At 39.3% G+C, this 20,071-nt stretch overlaps 1 protein-coding gene across 1 annotated transcript in view; it reads right to left on the minus strand.

The window, feature by feature from the left end:
- The window catches only part of LOC106091921 (protein Wnt-5), a 515,558-nt gene that overhangs the window by 70,469 nt on the left and 425,018 nt on the right, over positions 1-20,071 (minus strand). The window contains exon 5 of the mRNA XM_059370462.1: positions 6,449-7,298. Within this exon, the coding sequence (XP_059226445.1) occupies positions 6,449-7,298 (850 nt within the window). The remainder of the gene's footprint in view (positions 1-6,448; positions 7,299-20,071) is intronic.

Below are 20,071 nucleotides of genomic sequence, written 5' to 3' on the forward strand. Positions count from 1 at the left end.
CGTTTGTAACGCCTCGAAATTTTCGCCTAAGACCCCAAAAAGTATATATATTCTGGATCGTCTCGACATTCTGAATCGATCTAGCCATGTCAGTTCGTCCGTCTGTCGAAATCACGATAGCAGTCGAACGTGTAAAGCTAGCCGCTTGAAATTTGGCACAGATACTTCTTATTGATGTAGGTCATTGGGGTTTGCAAATGAGCCATATCGCTTCAGATTTGGATAAACAACTTCAAATTTGCCCGTGAACATTCCACTAAGGAACTGAGGCAAACTTCTCACACAGCACTGAGTGCTGTCCGATTAAAATTTTAAGCTCAATGATTCGAACCCAGGCATTCAGTGTCATAGGCGGACATGCTAAACTCTGCACTACGGTGTCCTCCTACTTCCTGAGCCCCCAGAAGCCTCAATTTTCATCCGATTTCGCTAAAATTTGAAACAAAGACTTGAGTTACGACTCCCAATCATTGTTGCCACTAAAAAAATTATTTCCTACCAAAATTTAAGAAAAATCCTATCAAATTCGACCAAAACCTACCAAATGTTCTACAAGCCAAGAATGCGGGATATGTTTTTATAGCCAACACCGAAGAGTTGGCCATTTTGCGATTTCATTTGCAACACATCAAATTACATATTTGCACCAAAGAAAGTATGTGTACCAGACCGTCGATACACTCATATACGATCTAGACATGTCCATCCATCTGTTTGTTGAAATCACTCTATAGCTTAAAGTTCAAAGATGGCCTATATTTTGATATATCACCCTTTATACAGATAACGCGATAAGAAAACTTGAGTTTATAAAAGTCGCATTTTTGTCACGATTTCAAAAAACAGAAGAGTCGAGTTTGGATGAAGCGATCTCCAGGTTTAAGAGTTTGAGACCAGAAAATCGTTTTTTTCTACCCATTTTCGCCGTTGCAGTGAGATGCATGGACCCTAGAACATCTGAGTATGGATCAGATCTGACCATATTTATATGCAGCTGCCATAAAGCCCTGCTTTTTGATTGAATGCATTGAAAGCACAAAAGCCGCATTTCTTACCCAGAATTTATGAAATTTGGAAGAAATTTTTTGACACTCGTACTAGTTAAAGTCAATATCAGAAATTTCGTCTATCAAAAATTGAGGTCAGCCTAACAACCCACCAAGAAAATAAAAACCTACCAATTTTGGTGGGAACCTACAAAAACGGCAACACTGCTTCCTATATCCATACCAAGAATGATCCGAATAGGTATGTAAACAGATATTTCCCCCATATAAACCGATCCTCGAATATGACTTCTTCAGTCATTAAAAGCCTATATTTTCACCTGGTTTGGCTGAAATTTGGCCCAAAGACTTTTCAGCACCAAGTTTTATTCGAATCGGGCAACATGGTGATATAGGTTCCCCTAAGCACCAATATCCCGATATGACTTCTTGAGACCAAAATAATTCGAATAATACAAACTCAGTTAACAAGGATAAATTTTTTGCGAAAACCATGGTGGTGGTGAAACGAGATTCGACCAGGCCGAACCTACCACGATTTTATTTGTTTTATATTTATTTTTCTCCCGATCTATTGGAATATTAGATTTAGTGAGTCTCTACTACGAATGTGCAGAATGCGGTTTATAAAGTTTCACTTTTCAGTATAACCCCATTATCTGCCTTCGAATAACTATTCTAGTGTTCGTATACATCACTCCTATCGTCTATGTTCATGGACCCGGCGGAAACAAGGAAAATTCATCAATGCGGGCAAACAAAAATTTTGCTCGCCCATATCTCACGCCGCTTTTTTTGTTGTATATCGTTTACTGGGAAACCTAACGGATGAGAATCTTTAAATTCACTTTTGGTTACATCTTTTGCAATACAACCCAATATTCCTTCCCTCCACATATGAATGTGCTAAATGTTCACTTTCTTGCTTGGGACTTTTCAAAGTCTAAAGGAAAGTAAATAATAGAGTGCAAAAACTTTTTGGAGAAAGTAAAAAACCATTAGTACAATAGAAGTGAAAAGTTTTCCAAAGTTTGCCTTGGTAAACTGAAAGAAATTTAAATGTTTAATTTTTTAAACAAATTGTCAATTTTAGTGTAGCAAGATGAGTAAAGAGAAAGAATGTGGCTCCAGAGTAATCAAAAGAGTCCAAAAGTCTGCAAAAACCATGCCAGAACCACAACTATACGCTATTGATGTGAGTCAGTTGGGATTTTTAAAAGATTTCATGGGAACCTACTTAGGTTAGGTTAGTTTAGATTAGGTTGAAAAGAGAGTCCATATATTAATCCGCCCCATGCCACTATGGACATGCACCTAAGCCAGTAATCGGCTTGTTGTGCGCTCAAAAAAACTATAAAGTAACCTCTTACAAGTAAAAAAGGCGTTAAGTTCGGCCGGGCCGAACTTTGGATACCCACCACCTCGGGTATGTATGTAAACCACTTTACCATATACGACACGGATGTCGAAAAGCCTAACATTAGTCACTGTGTCAAATTTCAGTGAAATCGCCTTTTATGGGGCCAAGACTTTAAATCGAGATATCGGTCTACATGGCAGCTATATCCAAATCTGGACCGAGTTGGGCCACGTTGCAGAAAAATGGCGAAGAGCCTAACACAAGGCACTGTCCCAAATTTCGGCGAAATCGGACAATAAATGTACATTTTATGGCCCCAAAACCTTAACTCGAGAGATCGCTCTATATGGCAGCTATATTCAAATCTGGACCGATCTGGGCCAAATTTAAGAAGGACGTCGAAAAGCCTAACTAAACTCACTGTCTCACATTTCAGGGACATCGGACAATAAATCCGCCTTTTATGGGCCCAAAACCTAAAACAGAGAGATCGGTCTATATGGCAGCTATATTCAAATATGGATCGATCTGTGCCATATTCCAGAAGTATATCCCAATTTTCGGAGACATCGAACAATAAATGCGCCTTTTATGGGCCCAAAACCTTAAATCAAGAAATCGGTTTATATGCCAGCTATATCCAAATCTGGACCGATCTGAGCCAAATTGACGATGGATGTCGAAGGGCCTAACACAACTCACTATCCCAAATTTCAGCAAAATCAGATACTAAATGTGGCTTTTATGGGCCTAAGACCCTAAATCGGAGGATCGGTCTATATGGCAGCTATAACAAAATCTAAACCGATCTGGGCCATATTAACGAAGGATGTCGAAGGACCTAACGCAACTCACTCTCCCAAATTTCAGAAAAATCGGATAATAAATGTGGCTTTTATGGGCCTAAGACTCTAAATCGAAGGATCGGTCTATATGGCAGCTATATCCAAATCGGAACCGATAAAAGCCAAATTAAAGAATAATGTTAAAGGGACTAACACAACTCACTCTCCCAAATTACAGCAAAATCGGATAATAAATGTCGCTTTTATGGGCCCAAGACCCTAAATCGAAGGATCGGTCTATATCATGGCTATATCCACATCAGGACCGATCTGTACCAAATTGACGAAGAATGTCGAAGGGCTTAACACAACTCACTGTCCCAAATTTCAGCAAAATCGGATAATAAATGTGGTTTTTATGGGCCTAAGACCCTAAATCGACGGATCAGTCTATATGGGGGCTATATTAAGATATAGTCCGATATAGCGCATCTTCGAACTTAACCTGCTTATGGACAAAAAAAGAATCTGTGCAAAGTTTCAACTCAACATCTCTATTTATAAAGACTGTAGCGTGATTTCCATAGACTGACGGACGGACATGTCTAGATCGTCTTAGATTTTTATGCTGATCAAGAATATATATATATACTTTATAGGGTCGGAAATGGATATTTTGATGTGTTGCAAACGGAATGATAAAATGAATATACCTCCATCCTTCGGTGGTGGGTATAAAAAGAAATAGAATTTTAAGTTAGTAATTCCCTTTCATTTTCTCTCCACTCCCCTTAGTTGGTTCATGTCTGATATTGTGTCTCCACCTAAGTACCGGTATTTGTTGGACGCGAAAGTTGGGCAATGATCCAACGTCTCATCATCTTCCCCGCTTGCCCTACACATGCTATCACTTGCCATACCGATTTTACATAAGTAAGCTCATAGTCCTATGTGTCCCGTTATGATACCGATAGCTATACTGACCTCCATCTTGCTTCCTTTCAGTAATTGCTTCGTCTTCTCACGATCTGGATCCCCCCATAGGATTTTCGCCGTCCTACCGACCGTTTCGCTGTTCCACAATGTTGCAAGCGCATTCGTTACCCACTCCCTTAACTCGGAATGCGTCGACCCGAAAGGCTTCGGGTTAACCAAGTTTTTTGACGGCAGTCCTCTGGCCTTCACCGCCAAATCGTCTGCCTTTTCATTTCCCCTTGCTCTGTTATGGTCCGGCACCCAAACGATGCGGATTTTGCTATCCTCAGAAAAGGCGTTAATCTCCTTCTTACACTGCAAGACTGTTCGTGACCTTACCGTCCTGGTTGTTATTGTCCTTTCGCCGTCCTAACGACCGTTTCGGTATTCCACAATGTTGCATGCGCATTCGTCGCCCACTCCCTTAACTCGGACTGCATCGACCCGAAAGGCTTCGGGTTAACCAAGTTTATTGACGGCAGTCCTCTGGCCTTCACCGACAAATCATCTGCCCTTTCATTTCCCCTTACTCCGTTATGGCCCGGCACCCAAACGATGCGGATTTTGCCATCCTCAGAGAAGGCGTTAATCCCCTTCTAACACTGCAAGACTGTTCCTGACCTTACCGTCCTGGTTGTTATTGCCCTTATGGCAATTTTAATGTCGGTAAAGATGTTCACACTCGACGTCCTTGCGTTAGCACCACACCACTTCACGCATTCCGTGATCGCCCGGATCTCCGCCTGCAGGATCGTTTATGGTCAGGCAGTCTAAAATACATTTCAGTGCCTGGGTTCTCAATTTAAACCCCCAGGCCCACTCAGTCCTCGAGCTTTGATCCATATGTGTAACATGACCTTTCAGATGGCAATACTAGGGTCCGTCAATCCAAGACTGTGCCGATGGCTCCAGTGCCTCGCACTCGAATTCAAGGTTCATCTCAGGTATCCAATCGGAAATCTCTTCCCTTCCTTCCAGGTTTCCTATCGTCACCTCGATTATACCAGATGGTATGAGCTGCTCCCATCCTCAAGCCATTCTTCCATCGCCTTTAGTCTCATAGCCGCAGTGGCTGCTTCACACTTAATCTGTATGTCAATGGGTCGGATATCTAGAATAGTCTCTAGTGCCCTAGTGGGCGAAGTCCTCATTGTTCCGTCTATGCCAAGACAACATGTTCTCTCAACCTGTTGTATGGTCCTTATGTTGCACTTTTTCTCCATAGCAGTCCGCTTAACTACTGAGGCGTAAGTAAGTATTGGTCTAATCACGCTCCTGTAGAGCCAGTGGCCTATCCTAGGATCTGTGAGCCTTCTTAATACGCTCCTGAATGTGACACTTCCAATTCAGTTTCTTGTCCAAGATCAAATACAAATTTTGCCCATGAACATTCCACTAAGGAACAGGGGCAAACTTCTCACCTATCAATGAGTGCAGTCCGATTCAAGTTTAAGCTCAATGATAAGGGGCTGGGCCTCCTTTTTATAGCCGAGTCCGAACGGCGTGCCGCAGTGGACACCTCTTTGGAGAGAAGTTTTACATGGCATATTACCTCACAAATGCTGCCAGCATTAGGAGGGGATAGCCACCGCTGAAATTTTTTTCTGATGGTCTCGCCAGGATTCAATCCCAGGCGGTCAGCGTCATAGGCGGACAAGCTTACCTCTGCGCTACGGTGGCCTCCTGTCCAAGATCACACCTAAGTATTTGACCTTGTCAGATATCGAAATCGTCTTATTGAGGAAACGTGGTGCATTAAATAGGCCCTCCTTCGTCTTCCTCGTGAAGAGGCATATTTCAGTCTTCTCTGGATTAACATTAAGATCTCTGGGTCTAGCCCAGTCATATGCCATATGCAAGACCCTTTCGGCCTTTCTGCACCTGCCTAAGGGTGCAACTACAAATCAGTGGAACAGATTTTAATGTGAAGAACTCCATGTCTACGAAACATCCATGCTAGGTATAGGAACTCTGATTTTCATTCTTAAACAACTACAGATCGTCATTTTTATCTTTTATGGCCTTAAAGCTGTATGATGTCCAACAAAGCTGTAAGAACTTCACAGAATATTGAAGTCTAAATGGGTCGGATCAAGTTGTGCTTGTTCGTATATTTGAAGCTTTCAGGGCCATACTTTTAAGGGCCCAACTGTTATTCCTCTTTATTATGACATTAATTTTCCAATTGGCTTTATGCTGCTTTTAGTGCCTTCATAACAAACTTAACGCCTGTATTCCTAAGCCCCACATTCCAATTAAGCAACATTTTATTGCTTTCCGAACAGTTCTAATCTTCTCAGTGTACTCGTGTTTTTACTTACCTGTAATTCAAGCATTTCCTTTTCCTGTAATTTCGAGTTGAGTATTTCCTTTGTGATACGCTCTTGTAATTCTAATAAATCTTCCGGTTTAATGCGGAGACCTCCACCGCCGCCGCCGCCACCTCCGATATTCTCCTCTTCGGATGATGACGATATGAGGTCTTCCTGGCGTGGTGGTGCCATGCTAGAGGAACGCATTGATTGTTGTTGCTTCATTTGTTGCCGCACCTGACGTTGATTTTGCGTTTTGCCCAAATCATTGTTGTGTTGCTGCTGTTGCTGATTTGAGGAGGTCATTGCGAGGGCGGCTCGGCTAATAGTCGACTGAGGTGAAATGTTAGATGTTGCTACACTGTCGCTGCTGTTGCTATTGACATTTATCGAGGCTATGGGGTTGGGACTGTTGCTGACAGTTTTATTGGTATTTTCCCAAGTATTCAAGTCACTTGAGAAGGACACAGATGATGATGACGATGACGATGCCTTTGCCGCTGAAGATGTCAACATTGCAGACTGTGAGGCAGACATTGGTGATTGTGTTACTGCTGTTCTATTACTGCCATTTGTTGTTTGAGCTTTATTATTATTAAGGAAGTGTTGTTGCTGTTGTTTGGATGTTGCCATGGTCTCGTTATTCACTGAAGAGGTCATTGAGACTGAAGCATCATCTGCTAACATTTGTTGTTGTTGTTGCTGCTGATGCTGCTGCTGCTGTTGGTATAGCTGCTGTTGTTGTCGCCTTTGGTGCAAGCGTTGTCCTCTACCACCGCCACGTTTCTCTGGATTACCAGCACCGCGTGTACCACGTCTGGTTTCCTTTTCTCTTATATCAATAAAGTCTGTGGCAAATCTACAAATTGGAAAAAATAAAAAAAAGTATACAAGATAAATATGTGTAAATATTGAACAAGAAAATAAAGGATGACCAGGAGCAATATAAACATTGAAGAACACAATTTGGAGGGAAAGAGTAGTAAGTAAGATTTTTGTGCTTGCCACTTCATCTTCTTTAGACATTCTGATAAAGAGTAGTTGGTAATAAGAAACTGTTTTTATACCCTCCACCATAGGAGGGGGGTATACTTATCTCGTCATTATGTTTGTAACTCCTCGAAATATTCGTCTAGGACCCCATAAAGTATATATTGAGTTGCCCAAAAAGTAATTGCGGATTTTTCATATAGTCGGCGTTGACAAATTTTTTCACAGCTTGTGACTCTGTAATTGCATTCTTTCTTCTGTCAGTTATCAGCTGTTACTTTTAGCTTGCTTTAGAAAAAAAGTGTAAAAATAGTATATTTGATTAAAGTTCATTCTAAGTTTTATTAAAAATGCATTTATTTCTTTTAAAAAATCCGCAATTACTTCTTGGGCAACCCAATATATTCTTGACTGTCATGACATTTTAAGTCGAACTAGCCATGTCCTCCGTCTGTCCGTCCGTCCGCCCGCCCGTCTGTCTGTCTGTCGAAAGCACGCTAACTTTCGAAGGAGTAAAGCTAGCCGCTTGAATTTTTGCACAACTACTTCTTATTAGTGTAGGTCGGTCGGGATTGTAAATGGGCTATATCGGTCCACGTTTTGATATAGCTGCCATATAAACCGATTTGGGATCTTGACTTCTTGAGCCGCCAGAGGACACAATTCTTATCCGATTTGGGTGAAGCACAAGGGGTTTCGTTATGACTTCCAACAACTGTGCTGAGTTTGATTGAAATCGGTCCATAACCTGATATAGCTGTCATATAAACCGATCTGGGATCTTTACTTCTTGAGCGTCTAGAGTGCCCAATTCTTATCCTATTTGGCTGATATTTAGCAAGTGGTGTTTTGTTATGACTTCCAACAACTGTGCTGAGTATGGTTGAAATCGGGTTATAACCTGATATAGCTGTCATATAAGCCTATATGGGGTCTTGACTTCTTGCGCCACTAGAGTGCGAAATTCCTATCCGATGTGGCTGAAATTTAGCACGACGAGTTTTGTTATGACTTCCAACAACTGTGTTGAGAATAGTTCAAATCGGTCCATAACCCGATATAGCTGCCATATAAACCGATCTGGGGTCTTGACTTCTTGAGCCTCTACAGGGAGCAATTCCTATCCGATATGGCTGAAATATTGCATGACGTGTTTTGTTATGACTCCCAACAACTGTATTGAGAATGGTTCACATCGGTCCATAACCTGATATAGCTGTCAAATCAACCGATCTGGGGTTTTGACTTCTTGAGCCTCTACAGGGAGCAATTCCTATCCGATATGACTGAAATATAGCATTACGTGTTTTGTTATGACTTCCAACAACTGTATTAAGAATGGTTCACATCGGTCCATAACCTGAAATAGCTGTCATATGAACCGATCTGGGGTCTTCACTTCTTGAGCCACTAGAGGGCGCAATTATTATCCGATTTAGCTGAAATTTTGCATGTGGTGTTTTGTTATAATTTTCAACAACTGTGCTAAGAATAGTTCAAATCAGTCCATATTCTGATATAGCTGCCATATAAACCGTTATCGGATCTTGACTCCTTGAGCCTCTAAAGGGCGCAAGTATTATACGATTTGGCTGGAATTTCGAACAACGGCTTCTCTCGTGGGAACATTACATACGTGTCGAATATGGCTAGAATCGGTTTATAGCCTTATACAGCTCCCCTATGAACCGATCTCCCTATTTTATTTCTTCAGCCCCTAAAGTGCGCAATTCTCACTAGATTTGACTGAAATTTTACAGAATATTCAGTTCAATTATGATCCGAAATTAACCATAACTTCATATTGTTCCAGTATCGATAAAATCGTGTTTAGCAGTGGCCCGACTGAAAAATAACTTGGGAGCAGTAGCTGATGGGTTGCCAGCTAGACTATTAAAGACGGGAGGCTACACGTTGACCTCAGTTGGAATCGCAGCGTACTGTGTCCCTTACACAAGAAAGGAAATAATATGTGTCAACTATAGAAGAACAAGTCTCCTTCCCATCGCATGCAAGATACTCTCCAACGTAAAAATGCAAATTCGCCCATAAACATTCCGGTAAGGAACAGGGGCAAACTTTTACACATCAATGAGTGTTGTTCGATTCAGTTTGAATCTCAATGGCAAGAGTCATGAGTATTCCATTAAGGAACAGGGGCAAACTTCTCATATATCATTGAGTGCTGTTCGATTCAAGTTGAAGCTTTTTATAGCCGAGTCCGAGCTTAGTATCTCACAAATGTCGCCAGCATAAGGAGAGGATAACCACCGCCGAAAATTGTTTTCTAATGGTTTCGCTAGGATTCGAACCCAGGGGTTCACCGTCATAGGCAGACATGTTAACCTTTGGGTTACGGTGGCCTTTCAAACGAACTATGATTAAAATTTGAAATCTGAAGTCAATGAGATTAGACCTGGTATATCCTCCATAGACCAGATAGTCACTTTGCGCTAAATCCTGGAAAAGAACCGAGAAGTATAGGTCGACACTTACGATCTTTTTGCCGACTACAAACCCGCTTTCGACAGTTCAGAATTTGTACAGAAATGTCTGAGATCCGAAATTTGGGTCACTGGGTATGGTACCACTAAGAATACAAGCTTCTCCCCTATGCTGATACTGATATTATGGGTCGGAAGTAATAACTGAAGCCTTTGAAAATATCGGAAGGGAGTCATCGACAGTGGATGGTATCAACTCTCGGAAACCGGGCACATCATCGACCGATGATGTCGTGAATAAAACGAATGACTCTAATTTCGGACAATAAATACGCCTTTTATTGTCCCAAAGCCTTATATCAAGAGATCGATCTATATGGCAGCTATATCCAAATCTGGACCGATCTGTGCCATATTGCAAAAGTTTGTCGAGGGGCTTAACTTAACTCACTGTCCCAAATTTCGGCGACATTGGACAATAAATGCGACTTTTATGGGCCTAAGACCTTAAATCGAGAGATCGGTCTATATGGCAGCTATATACAAATCTGGACCGATCTGTGTCATATTGCAGAAATATGTCGATGGTCTTAACTTAACTCACTATCCCAAATTACGGCGACATCGGACAATAAATACGCCTTTTTTGGGCTCAAAACCTTAAATCGAGAGATCGGTCTATAGGCTAGCTATATCCAAATCTGGACCGATCTTAGGCAAATTGAAGAAAGATGTCGAAGGGCCTAGCACAACTCACTGTCCCAAATTTTGGCAAAATCGTACAATAAATGCGACTTTTATGGGCCTGAGACCATAAATCGAGAGATCGGTCTATATGGCAGCTATATACATATCTGGACCGATCTGTGTCATATTGCAGAAATATGTCGAGGGGCTTAACTTAACTCACTATCCCAAATTACGGCGACATCGGACAATAAATACGCCTTTTATGGGCCCAAAGCCTTAAATCGAGAGATCGGTCTATACGGCAGCTATATCCAAATCTGGACCGATCTGGGCCAAACTGAAGAGGGATGTCGAAGGGCCTAAATGCGCCTTTTATGGGCCCAAACCCTTAAAACAAGAGATCGGTCTATATGGCGGCTATATCCAAATCTGGACCACTCTGTGCCGTATTGCAAAAGAAATAAAACGAAAATTAATATTGGCTAACAGATGCTATTTTGGAATCAGCAAGTAGTTCAAGAACAAAACCACTTCTCAGCAGACGAAAATTACACTATGCAAGACACTGATGCTACCCGTGTTTTTAATAAGGTTCCAAAGCATGGGTACTTGTGAAAGCAGACTTTCGCCTTTCCTTTCTGGTTTGGCATGGCACCTTACCGTTCTACTACATATCGAATTTTAAATAAAATCCAAATTTCATAAAAGTGAAAAACAAAAACCTTTTTAAACCTGGAGCAATCGAACGTCTTAATGGCATCAAGTAATAGTGCTAGTGGCAACAAAACTTTTATAATTACAAGAAATTACAAACAGAGTTTTTTTTTGTTACAAAACACATTTTCTCATAATTTTTTGAAGGAATTACCACAATCTGTTGTTGTTTTATTAAATTAGCCGAAAAATTTGATTTTCTTTTTCAAATCTGGCTCATACAAAAAAAAAAAAAAAATCAAACCTGATGTAAAGTTTCATTAGCACTCCCCAAAATTTCTTTAAGGGAAAAACAAAAAAAAAAAGTGGCTAAAATTACTCATGGGGGTGGGAGTAGGTTGTCATCCTGTATAGGCAGCAGAACGCCTCTTAACAAGCCAGCAAGGCGGCCGCATTTGATGTTGTTGAACATGTCTCCTGAGGGTGTGTTTAACATTTACAATTGTTTTAATTCACTGCCGGTAATTGTTGTTGTTGTTGACGTTGTTGTGCCATAAATTAAATAACCATTTCACCTCTTGCCCTCAGGAAAAAAGGAAAATATTGCCACCCAACCCTCGGCTTGGTGGAATATTTTTTGTTGTTTTTATGTTCAGGCTTACATCGAGAGAATTTTTATTTTTAACAGAAGTAAGAGAGTAATAATTTTTCATAAGGGCCTCCTTACATACAGAAAAGGCGTATTCCAAGCCAATCGATATAAAGGAACATCCTACTAGCATACTATCTTGTTTGATTGATAAACCCGTTAGGATCTCCGGACCTAACCTTAGAGGTTATTGGTGGGTAACTCGCATGCAAGCGAGATCCGACACCATTTGGAATGTTCAAGAGAAAACAAGTAAAAAGGCGTCAAGTTCGGCCGGGTCGAACTTTGGATACCCACTACCTCGGGGTAAACCACCTTTCGTCAAAATCCGACGAAAAATGCATACCTTATGCAGCTATATCGAAATATGTTCCGATTTGGACCAAATACTATTAAGTACAAGTCATTGTTCAAATGTGTATAACAAAATAGTGGTCTTTCTAGTAGCTATTTTTAAAAATAAACCGATCTGAACCATATACGACACGGATGTCGAAAAGCCTTATATAAGTCACTGTGTAAAATTTCAGTAAAATCGGATTATAAATGCGCCTTTTATGGGGCCAAGACTTTAAATCGAGATATCGGACTATATGGCAGCTATATCTAAATCTGGACCGATTTGGGCCAAGTTGCAGAAAAATGTCGAAGAGCCTGTCACAACTTACTGTCCCAAATTTCGGCGACATCGGACAATAAATGCGCCTTTTGTGGCCCTAAAGCCTAACATAGAGGGATGGGTCTATATGGCATCTATATACAGATCTTAACCGATTTGAGCCATATTGAAGAAGAATGTCGAAGAGCCTATCGCAGCTCGCTGTCCCCAATTTCGGCAGCATCGGACAATAAATTCGCAATTTATGGGCCCAAAACCCTAAATCGGGAATCGGTCTATACGGCAGCTATATCCAAATCTGGACCGATCTGGGCCAAACTGAAGAGGGATGTCGAAGGGCCTAGCACAACTCAGTGTCCCAAATTTTGGACAATAAATGCGCCTTTTATGGGCTCAAAGCCTTAAAACAAGAGATCGGTTTATATGGCAGCTATATACAAATCTGGACCGATCTGTGTCATATTGCAGAAATATGTCGAGGGGCTTAACTTAACTCACTATCCCAAATTACGGCGACATCGGACAATAAATACGCCTTTTATGGGCCGAAACCCCTAAATCGAGAGATCGGTCCATATGGCAGCTATATCCAAATCTGAACCGATCTGAACCATATTGCAGAAGTATGTTGAGGAGCTTAACTTAACTCACTGTCCCAAATTTCGGCGACATCGGATAATTAATGCGCCTTCTAGGGCTCAAAGCCTTAAATCGAGAGATCGGTCTATTTGGCAGCTATATCCAAATCTGGACCGATTTGGGCCAAATAAAAGAAGGATGTCGAAGGGTCTAACACAACTCACAGTTCTAAATTTCGGCGATATCGGACAATAAATACGCCTTTTATGGGCCCAAAGCCTTAAATCAAGAGATCGATCTATATGGCAGCTATATCCAAATCTGGACCAATCTGTGCCATATTGCAAAAGTTTGTCGAGGGGCTTAACTTAACTCACTGTCCCAAATTTCGGCGACATTGGACAATAAATGCGACTTTTATGGGCCTAAGACCTTAAATCGAGAGATCGGTCTATATGGCAGCTATATACAAATCTGGACCGATCTGTGTCATATTGCAGAAATATGTCGATGGGCTTAACTTAACTCACTATCCCAAATTACGGCGACATCGGACAATAAATACGCCTTTTTTGGGCTCAAAACCTTAAATCGAGAGATCGGTCTATAGGCTAGCTATATCCAAATCTGGACCGATCTGGGCCAAACTGAAGAGGGATGTCGAAGGGCCTAGCACAACTCACTGTCCCAAATTTTGGCAAAATCGGACAATAAATGCGACTTTTATGGGCCTGAGACCATAAATCGAGAGATCGGTCTATATGGCAGCTATATACATATCTGGACCGATCTGTGTCATATTGCAGAAATATGTCGAGGGTCTTAACTTAACTCATTATCCCAAATTACGGCGACATCGGACAATAAATACGCCTTTTATGGGCCCAAAGCCTTAAATCGAGAGATCGGTCTATACGGCAGCTATATCCAAATCTGGACCGATCTGGGCCAAACTGAAGAGGGATGTCGAAGGGCCTAAATGCGCCTTTTATGGGCCCAAACCCTTAAAACAAGAGATCGGTCTATATGGCGGCTATATCCAAATCTGGACCACTCTGTGCCGTATTGCAAAAGTACGTCGAGGGGCTTAACTTAACTCACTGTTCCAAATTTCGGCAAAATCGGACAAAAAATGCGACTTTTATGGGCCTTAGACCCTAAATCGGCGGATCGGTCTATATGGCAGATATATCCAAATCAGAACCGATCTGTGCCATATTTCAGAAGTATGTCGAGGGGCTTACCACAACTCACTATCCCTAATTTCAGCAAATCGGATAATAAATATGGCTTTTTTGGCCTAAGACCCTAAATCGACGGATCGGTCTATATGGGGGCTATATCAAGATATAGTCCGATATAGCCCATCTTCAAACTTAATCTGCTTGTGGACAAAAAAAGAATCTGTGCAAAGTTTCAGCTCAATATCTCTATTTTTAAAGACTGTAGCGTGATTTTTGTTTTTTATAAATACTACCAAATCATTTCTTTCAGTGCAATGCAGAGTAGGAGGAAGAAGTGTCAGCTGCAGCAATAGAAGGTGGGCCTGAAGCAGCTTGTTTTCAAATGTTAATAAATCGGGATTTTATTGTTCAACGCTCATTTCAACATTGTTATGTTTTTCCCTCCCACTTACTAGCACCCAACCACCTGCCGACACCGGATTGCCCGCCGTTTGGTTTATGCACCCCTGAAAGCTTAATTGCATTTGTTGCACTCAATGGTGGTGGTAAAATAAATTGAACTCATTGCACTCATTCGGTGCTAATTGCATTGCCCTTCAGGATAACGTTGTGCGTTGTACGAAAAACTAGACACTTACACGCACACGCACCCTGGCACCCATACAGCAGGTTTATTTAACCATGTTAGTGTTAAGATTTACACTCACTGTTTATGGTAGGAAAACAAATCCTTGGCAGCAAATTTATGGGTGCATTGTGGTGGGCTATAACTAAAACTGCTGTGATATTCTGGGGTTAAGAACTACGGATATTGAAAAAAAGGAAAAAATTTAAATTTCTTTCGAAAAAGAATGAAAATGGGAAGAAGGAGTGATTTTCTGGGGGAAATCAAATTTTGACAAATATATTTTGTATTCTTATGATACGAAGAAGTTGATAGTTCTTTGAAATCAAGAGTAAATTCTCTTTTTAGAATCTCCCCCATAGGGTTGGGGTATACTTATTTCGCCATTGGGTTTGTAAGACATCGAAGTAATGATCTGAGATCGAACACAGTATATTTATGTTTGATAGTCTTGACATTTTAAATCGATTTAGCCATGTCCATCCGTTTTTACGTATAAAGCTAGGTGCTTGAATTTGTACACAAATACTTCCTATTAGTGTAGGTTGAGTGGAATTGTAAATGGGCCATATCTGTTCATGTTTTGAAATAGCTGGTATATAAGCAGATCTTGGACCTTGGACCAAATCTTATCAAATTCGGCTAAAATTTTGTAAGGGGTATTTTGCCATGACTTTCAACAACTGTGGAAGATCCGATCTCGGATCTTGACTTTTGAATGTAGTTTTGACTTCCAACAATTAGGCCAGGTATGGTCCAAATTGGGATAACCTGATATAGCTCCCACATAAACCGATCTCCCGATTTCACTTCATCAACTCCAACAGGGCCCAAATTTTATACGATTTGGCTGCAATTTCATAACAATGCTTCTACTAATGTCTCCAACATCCAACCCAAGTATGGCCCGAATAGGTTCATAACTTGATATAGCTCCAATAGTATAGAACATTTTATACCAACCACCATAGGATGGGGGTATATTCATTTAGTCTTTAAGTTTACAACACATCGAAATATCCATTTCCGACCCTACAAAGTCTATATTTGGGATCGTTGTAAAATTCAAACGATGTCCTTGTGTCTGTCAGTCTGTCTGTCTGTCTGACCGTCCGTCAATCCGTCTATCCGTTCGTCCGTCCGTCCATTCGTCAGTCCGTCCGTCCGGAGGAACACCGCAAGGTAGACTTTAATACCCTTTGGAATAATACCCTAGTGGAATTTTTAGGTCCTTCGAGGGCAATAAGGGTACTATTGGGGACCCCATGACACATAATCGGCTTGTTGTGCGCTCTAAACAATAACAAGTAACCTCGAAAAAGAAAATCTAAGTCAGCAATTCTGTGCTACATACAAAATCCTCAAATGTTTTCCATACGACGGCTAAGTGCCGATGTCTGTTAACCGCGAAAGCCGGGCAATGTCAACGGAAACGCTCCAACTTCTCATCATCATCCCTACATGCCCTACAAATGATTTGGTAAAAATGAGCTCCTAATCATATAAGTCCCATTATAATACCGACAGCAATACCGGCCTCCTTTTTATTCCTTTCAGTAAAAGCCTTGTCTTCTCCCGATCCGGATCTCCCCATTGGATTTTCGTTGTCTTGCCGACCGTTTCGCTGTTCTACAGTGTAACACGCAATTCGTTTTCCAAGCCCTTAACTCGGAATGCGTCGACCCGAAAGGCTTCGGGTTAACCAAGTTAACCAATTAGTCTGCTCTTTCATTACCCCTTATTCCGCTATGGCCCGGCATCCAAACAATGCGGATAGTGCCTTCCTCAGAAAAGACGTTAATCTCCTTTTTACACCAAGATCATTCGTGACGTTACCGTCCTGGTGGCCACTTTACTGTCCGTAAAGATGTTCACACTCGAGATCCTTGCGTTAATATCACACCAGCTCACGTATTCCGTGATCGCCCTGATCTCCGCCTGCAGGACCGTATTTTGGTCAGGCAGTCGAAAACAGATCTCAGCCCTTGGGGCCTCAATGTAGACCCCCAGGCCCATTCTGTCCTCGAGTTTTGATCTATCTGTGTAGAATGATCTACCAGATGGCAATACCAGACTTCCGTCAATCCAATACTGTGGCTCTAGCACTCGACCTGAAGTGTTATCTCAGGTATTCGATCAGAAACCTCTTTCATTCCATACAGGTTTCCTATCGTTGCCTCGATTATACCGCTATGGTTTGACCTCTTCCTATTCTCTTCCTAACGCCTTAAGTCGCAAAGTCACAGTGGCTACTTAACACTTAATCTGTATGTCGAGGGGTCGGATATCTAGAATAAACTCTATTGCCCTAGAGGTCGTGGTGGTCAATGCTCCGCCTATGCCAAAGCAACATGATCTCTAAACCTGTTGACTATCTTTTCGTTGCACTTCTTCGCTATCGCAGTCCGCCAATCTACTGAGGCGTAAGTAAGTATTGATCTAATCATGTTCCTGTAGAGCCAGTGGACAATATTCGGATTCAGATCCCATTTCTAAGCCACTTGGGCTCTATGTAGACGGGCCTAGAGCCTAACATCTGCGAGCCTTTTCAGTACTCTCCCGAATGTGACAGTTCAAATTCAGTTTCCTGCCAAATCGAATTTAAATTTTCTATGAAACTTCAAGATCTGGTCGTTTAACAGATCCTCCACTTGGAATTGATGAACTGGTCGAATATTAACGGATTTATTGCTGAGGTCGATGACTGCATATGACAGCATGTCTCTGTTCTGACAACTGGCTACATTGGGTTTAGTGGGCGGCTTAGCGACTCCCAGCCTCTTAAGATGTGATTGTGGGGACTCAATGGCAACGTTTTTTTCGGACATAGTTGATCCTACTTTGTCTTCCTGAGTCAGATACTGTCTGCGGTCTCTAAGGTGGTAGGGTGACTCCTTTTACCAGAGTACTTGACAGCGGAAGACCTTTATTTTCTACCTACCGCAGAGGTGATTGGAGTGTTAATTGTATCCCTAGAAGCGACCTGCACTTTCCCCAGCTAAAATTATAAATTTGATTTTTTTCGAAATTTCTTAGAAAATTTTATTTGAAAATTCGAATAAGTTCAAATTTTCTATGAAAATTCGAATAAATTCAAATTTTTTATCAAAATTCGAATAAATTCAAATTTTTTATCAAAATTCGAATAAATTCAAATTTTCTATGAAAATTCGAATAAATTCAAATTTTCTATGAAAATTCGAATAAATTCAAATTTTCTATGAAAATTCGAATAAATTCAAATTTTCTATGAAAATTCGAATAAATTCAAATTTTCTATGAAAATTCGAATAAATTCAAATTTTCTATGAAAATTCGAATAAATTCAAATTTTCTATGAAAATTCGAATAAGTTCAAATTTTCTATGAAAATTCGAATAAATTCAAATTTTCTATGAAAATTCGAATAAATTCAAATTTTCTATGAAAATTCGAATAAATTCAAATTTTCTATGAAAATTCGAATAAATTCAAATTTTCTATGAAAATTCGAATAAATTCAAATTTTCTATGAAAATTCGAATAAATTCAAATTTTCTATGAAAATTCGAATAAATTCAAATTTTCTATGAAAATTCGAATAAAATCCAAATTTTCTATGAAAATTCGAATAAATTCAAATTTTCTATGAAAATTCGAATAAATTCAAATTTTCTATGAAAATTCGAATAAATTCAAATTTTCTATGAAAATTCGAATAAATTCAAATTTTCTATGAAAATTCGAATAAATTCAAATTTTCTATGAAAATTCGAATAAATTCAAATTTTCTATGAAAATTCGAATAAATTCAAATTTTCTATGAAAATTCGAATAAATTCAAATTTTCTATGAAAATTCGAATAAATTCAAATTTTCTGTGAAAATTCGAATAAATAAAAATTTTCTATGAAAATTCGAATAAATTAAAATTTTCTATGAAAATTCGAATAAATTCAAATTTTCTATGAAAATTCGAATAAATTAAAATTTTCTATGAAAATTCGAATAAATTCAAATTTTCTATGAAAATTCGAATAAATTCAAATTTTCTATGAAAATTCGAATAAATTCAAATTTTCTATGAAAATTCGAATAAATTCAAATTTTCTATGAAAATTCGAATAAATTCAAATTTTCTATGAAAATTCGAATAAATTCAAATTTTCTATGAAAATTCGAATAAATTCAAATTTTCTATGAAAATTCGAATAAATTCAAATTTTCTATGAAAATTCGAATAAATTCAAATTTTCTATGAAAATTCGAATAAATTCAAATTTTCTATGAAAATTCGAATAAATTCAAATTTTCTATGAAAATTCGAATAAATTCAAATTTTCTATGAAAATTCGAATAAATTCAAATTTTCTATGAAAATTCGAATAAATTCAAATTTTCTATGAAAATTGGAATAAATTAAAATTTTCTGTGAAAATTCGATTGAATTCAAATTTTCTGTGAAAATTCGATTGAATTCAAATTTTCTGTGAAAATTCGATTGAATTCAAATTTTCTATGAAAATTCGATTGAATTCAAATTTTCTATGAAAATTCGATTGAATTCAAATTTTCTATGAAAATTCGAATAAATTCAAATTTTCTATGAAAATTCGAATAAATTCAAATTTTCTATGAAAATTCGAATAAATTCAAATTTTCTATGAAAATTCGAATAAAGTCAAATTTTCTATGAAAATTCAAATTTTCTATGAAAATTCGAATAAATTCAAATTTTCTATGAAAATTCGAATAAATTAATATTTTCTATGAAAATTCGAATAAATTCAAATTTTCTATGGCCCTGTGCCACCCTGTACCACTGCCGACCGACTCAGAATATATGCTTGTAATCAAAGTGCAGGTCGTATTTGCCGTCCAAACATGACGAAATTTAGCACATGTCACTCCTTTGACCCAAGGACGAACGCTATTAATTTTGGTAAAAATCGGTTCAGATTTAGATATAGCTCCCATATATACGTATCGTTCGATTTGCACTTAAATGGCCGCAGTAGCTAAAATTTTCAACCGATCTGCACCAAATTTAACGCGAATTGCTTTGTTACCGATTTTAACATATTTGCAAAATTTCATTAAAATCGGTTCAGATTTAGATATAGCTCCCATATATATGTATCGTCCGACTTGCACTTAAATAGCCGTAGTAGCTACATTTTTCAACCGATCTGCACAAAATATGGCACGGACTGTTTTCT

The sequence above is a fragment of the Stomoxys calcitrans genome, chromosome 5, assembly GCF_963082655.1.
Source record: "Stomoxys calcitrans chromosome 5, idStoCalc2.1, whole genome shotgun sequence".
Taxonomy (NCBI): Eukaryota; Metazoa; Arthropoda; class Insecta; order Diptera; family Muscidae; genus Stomoxys; species Stomoxys calcitrans.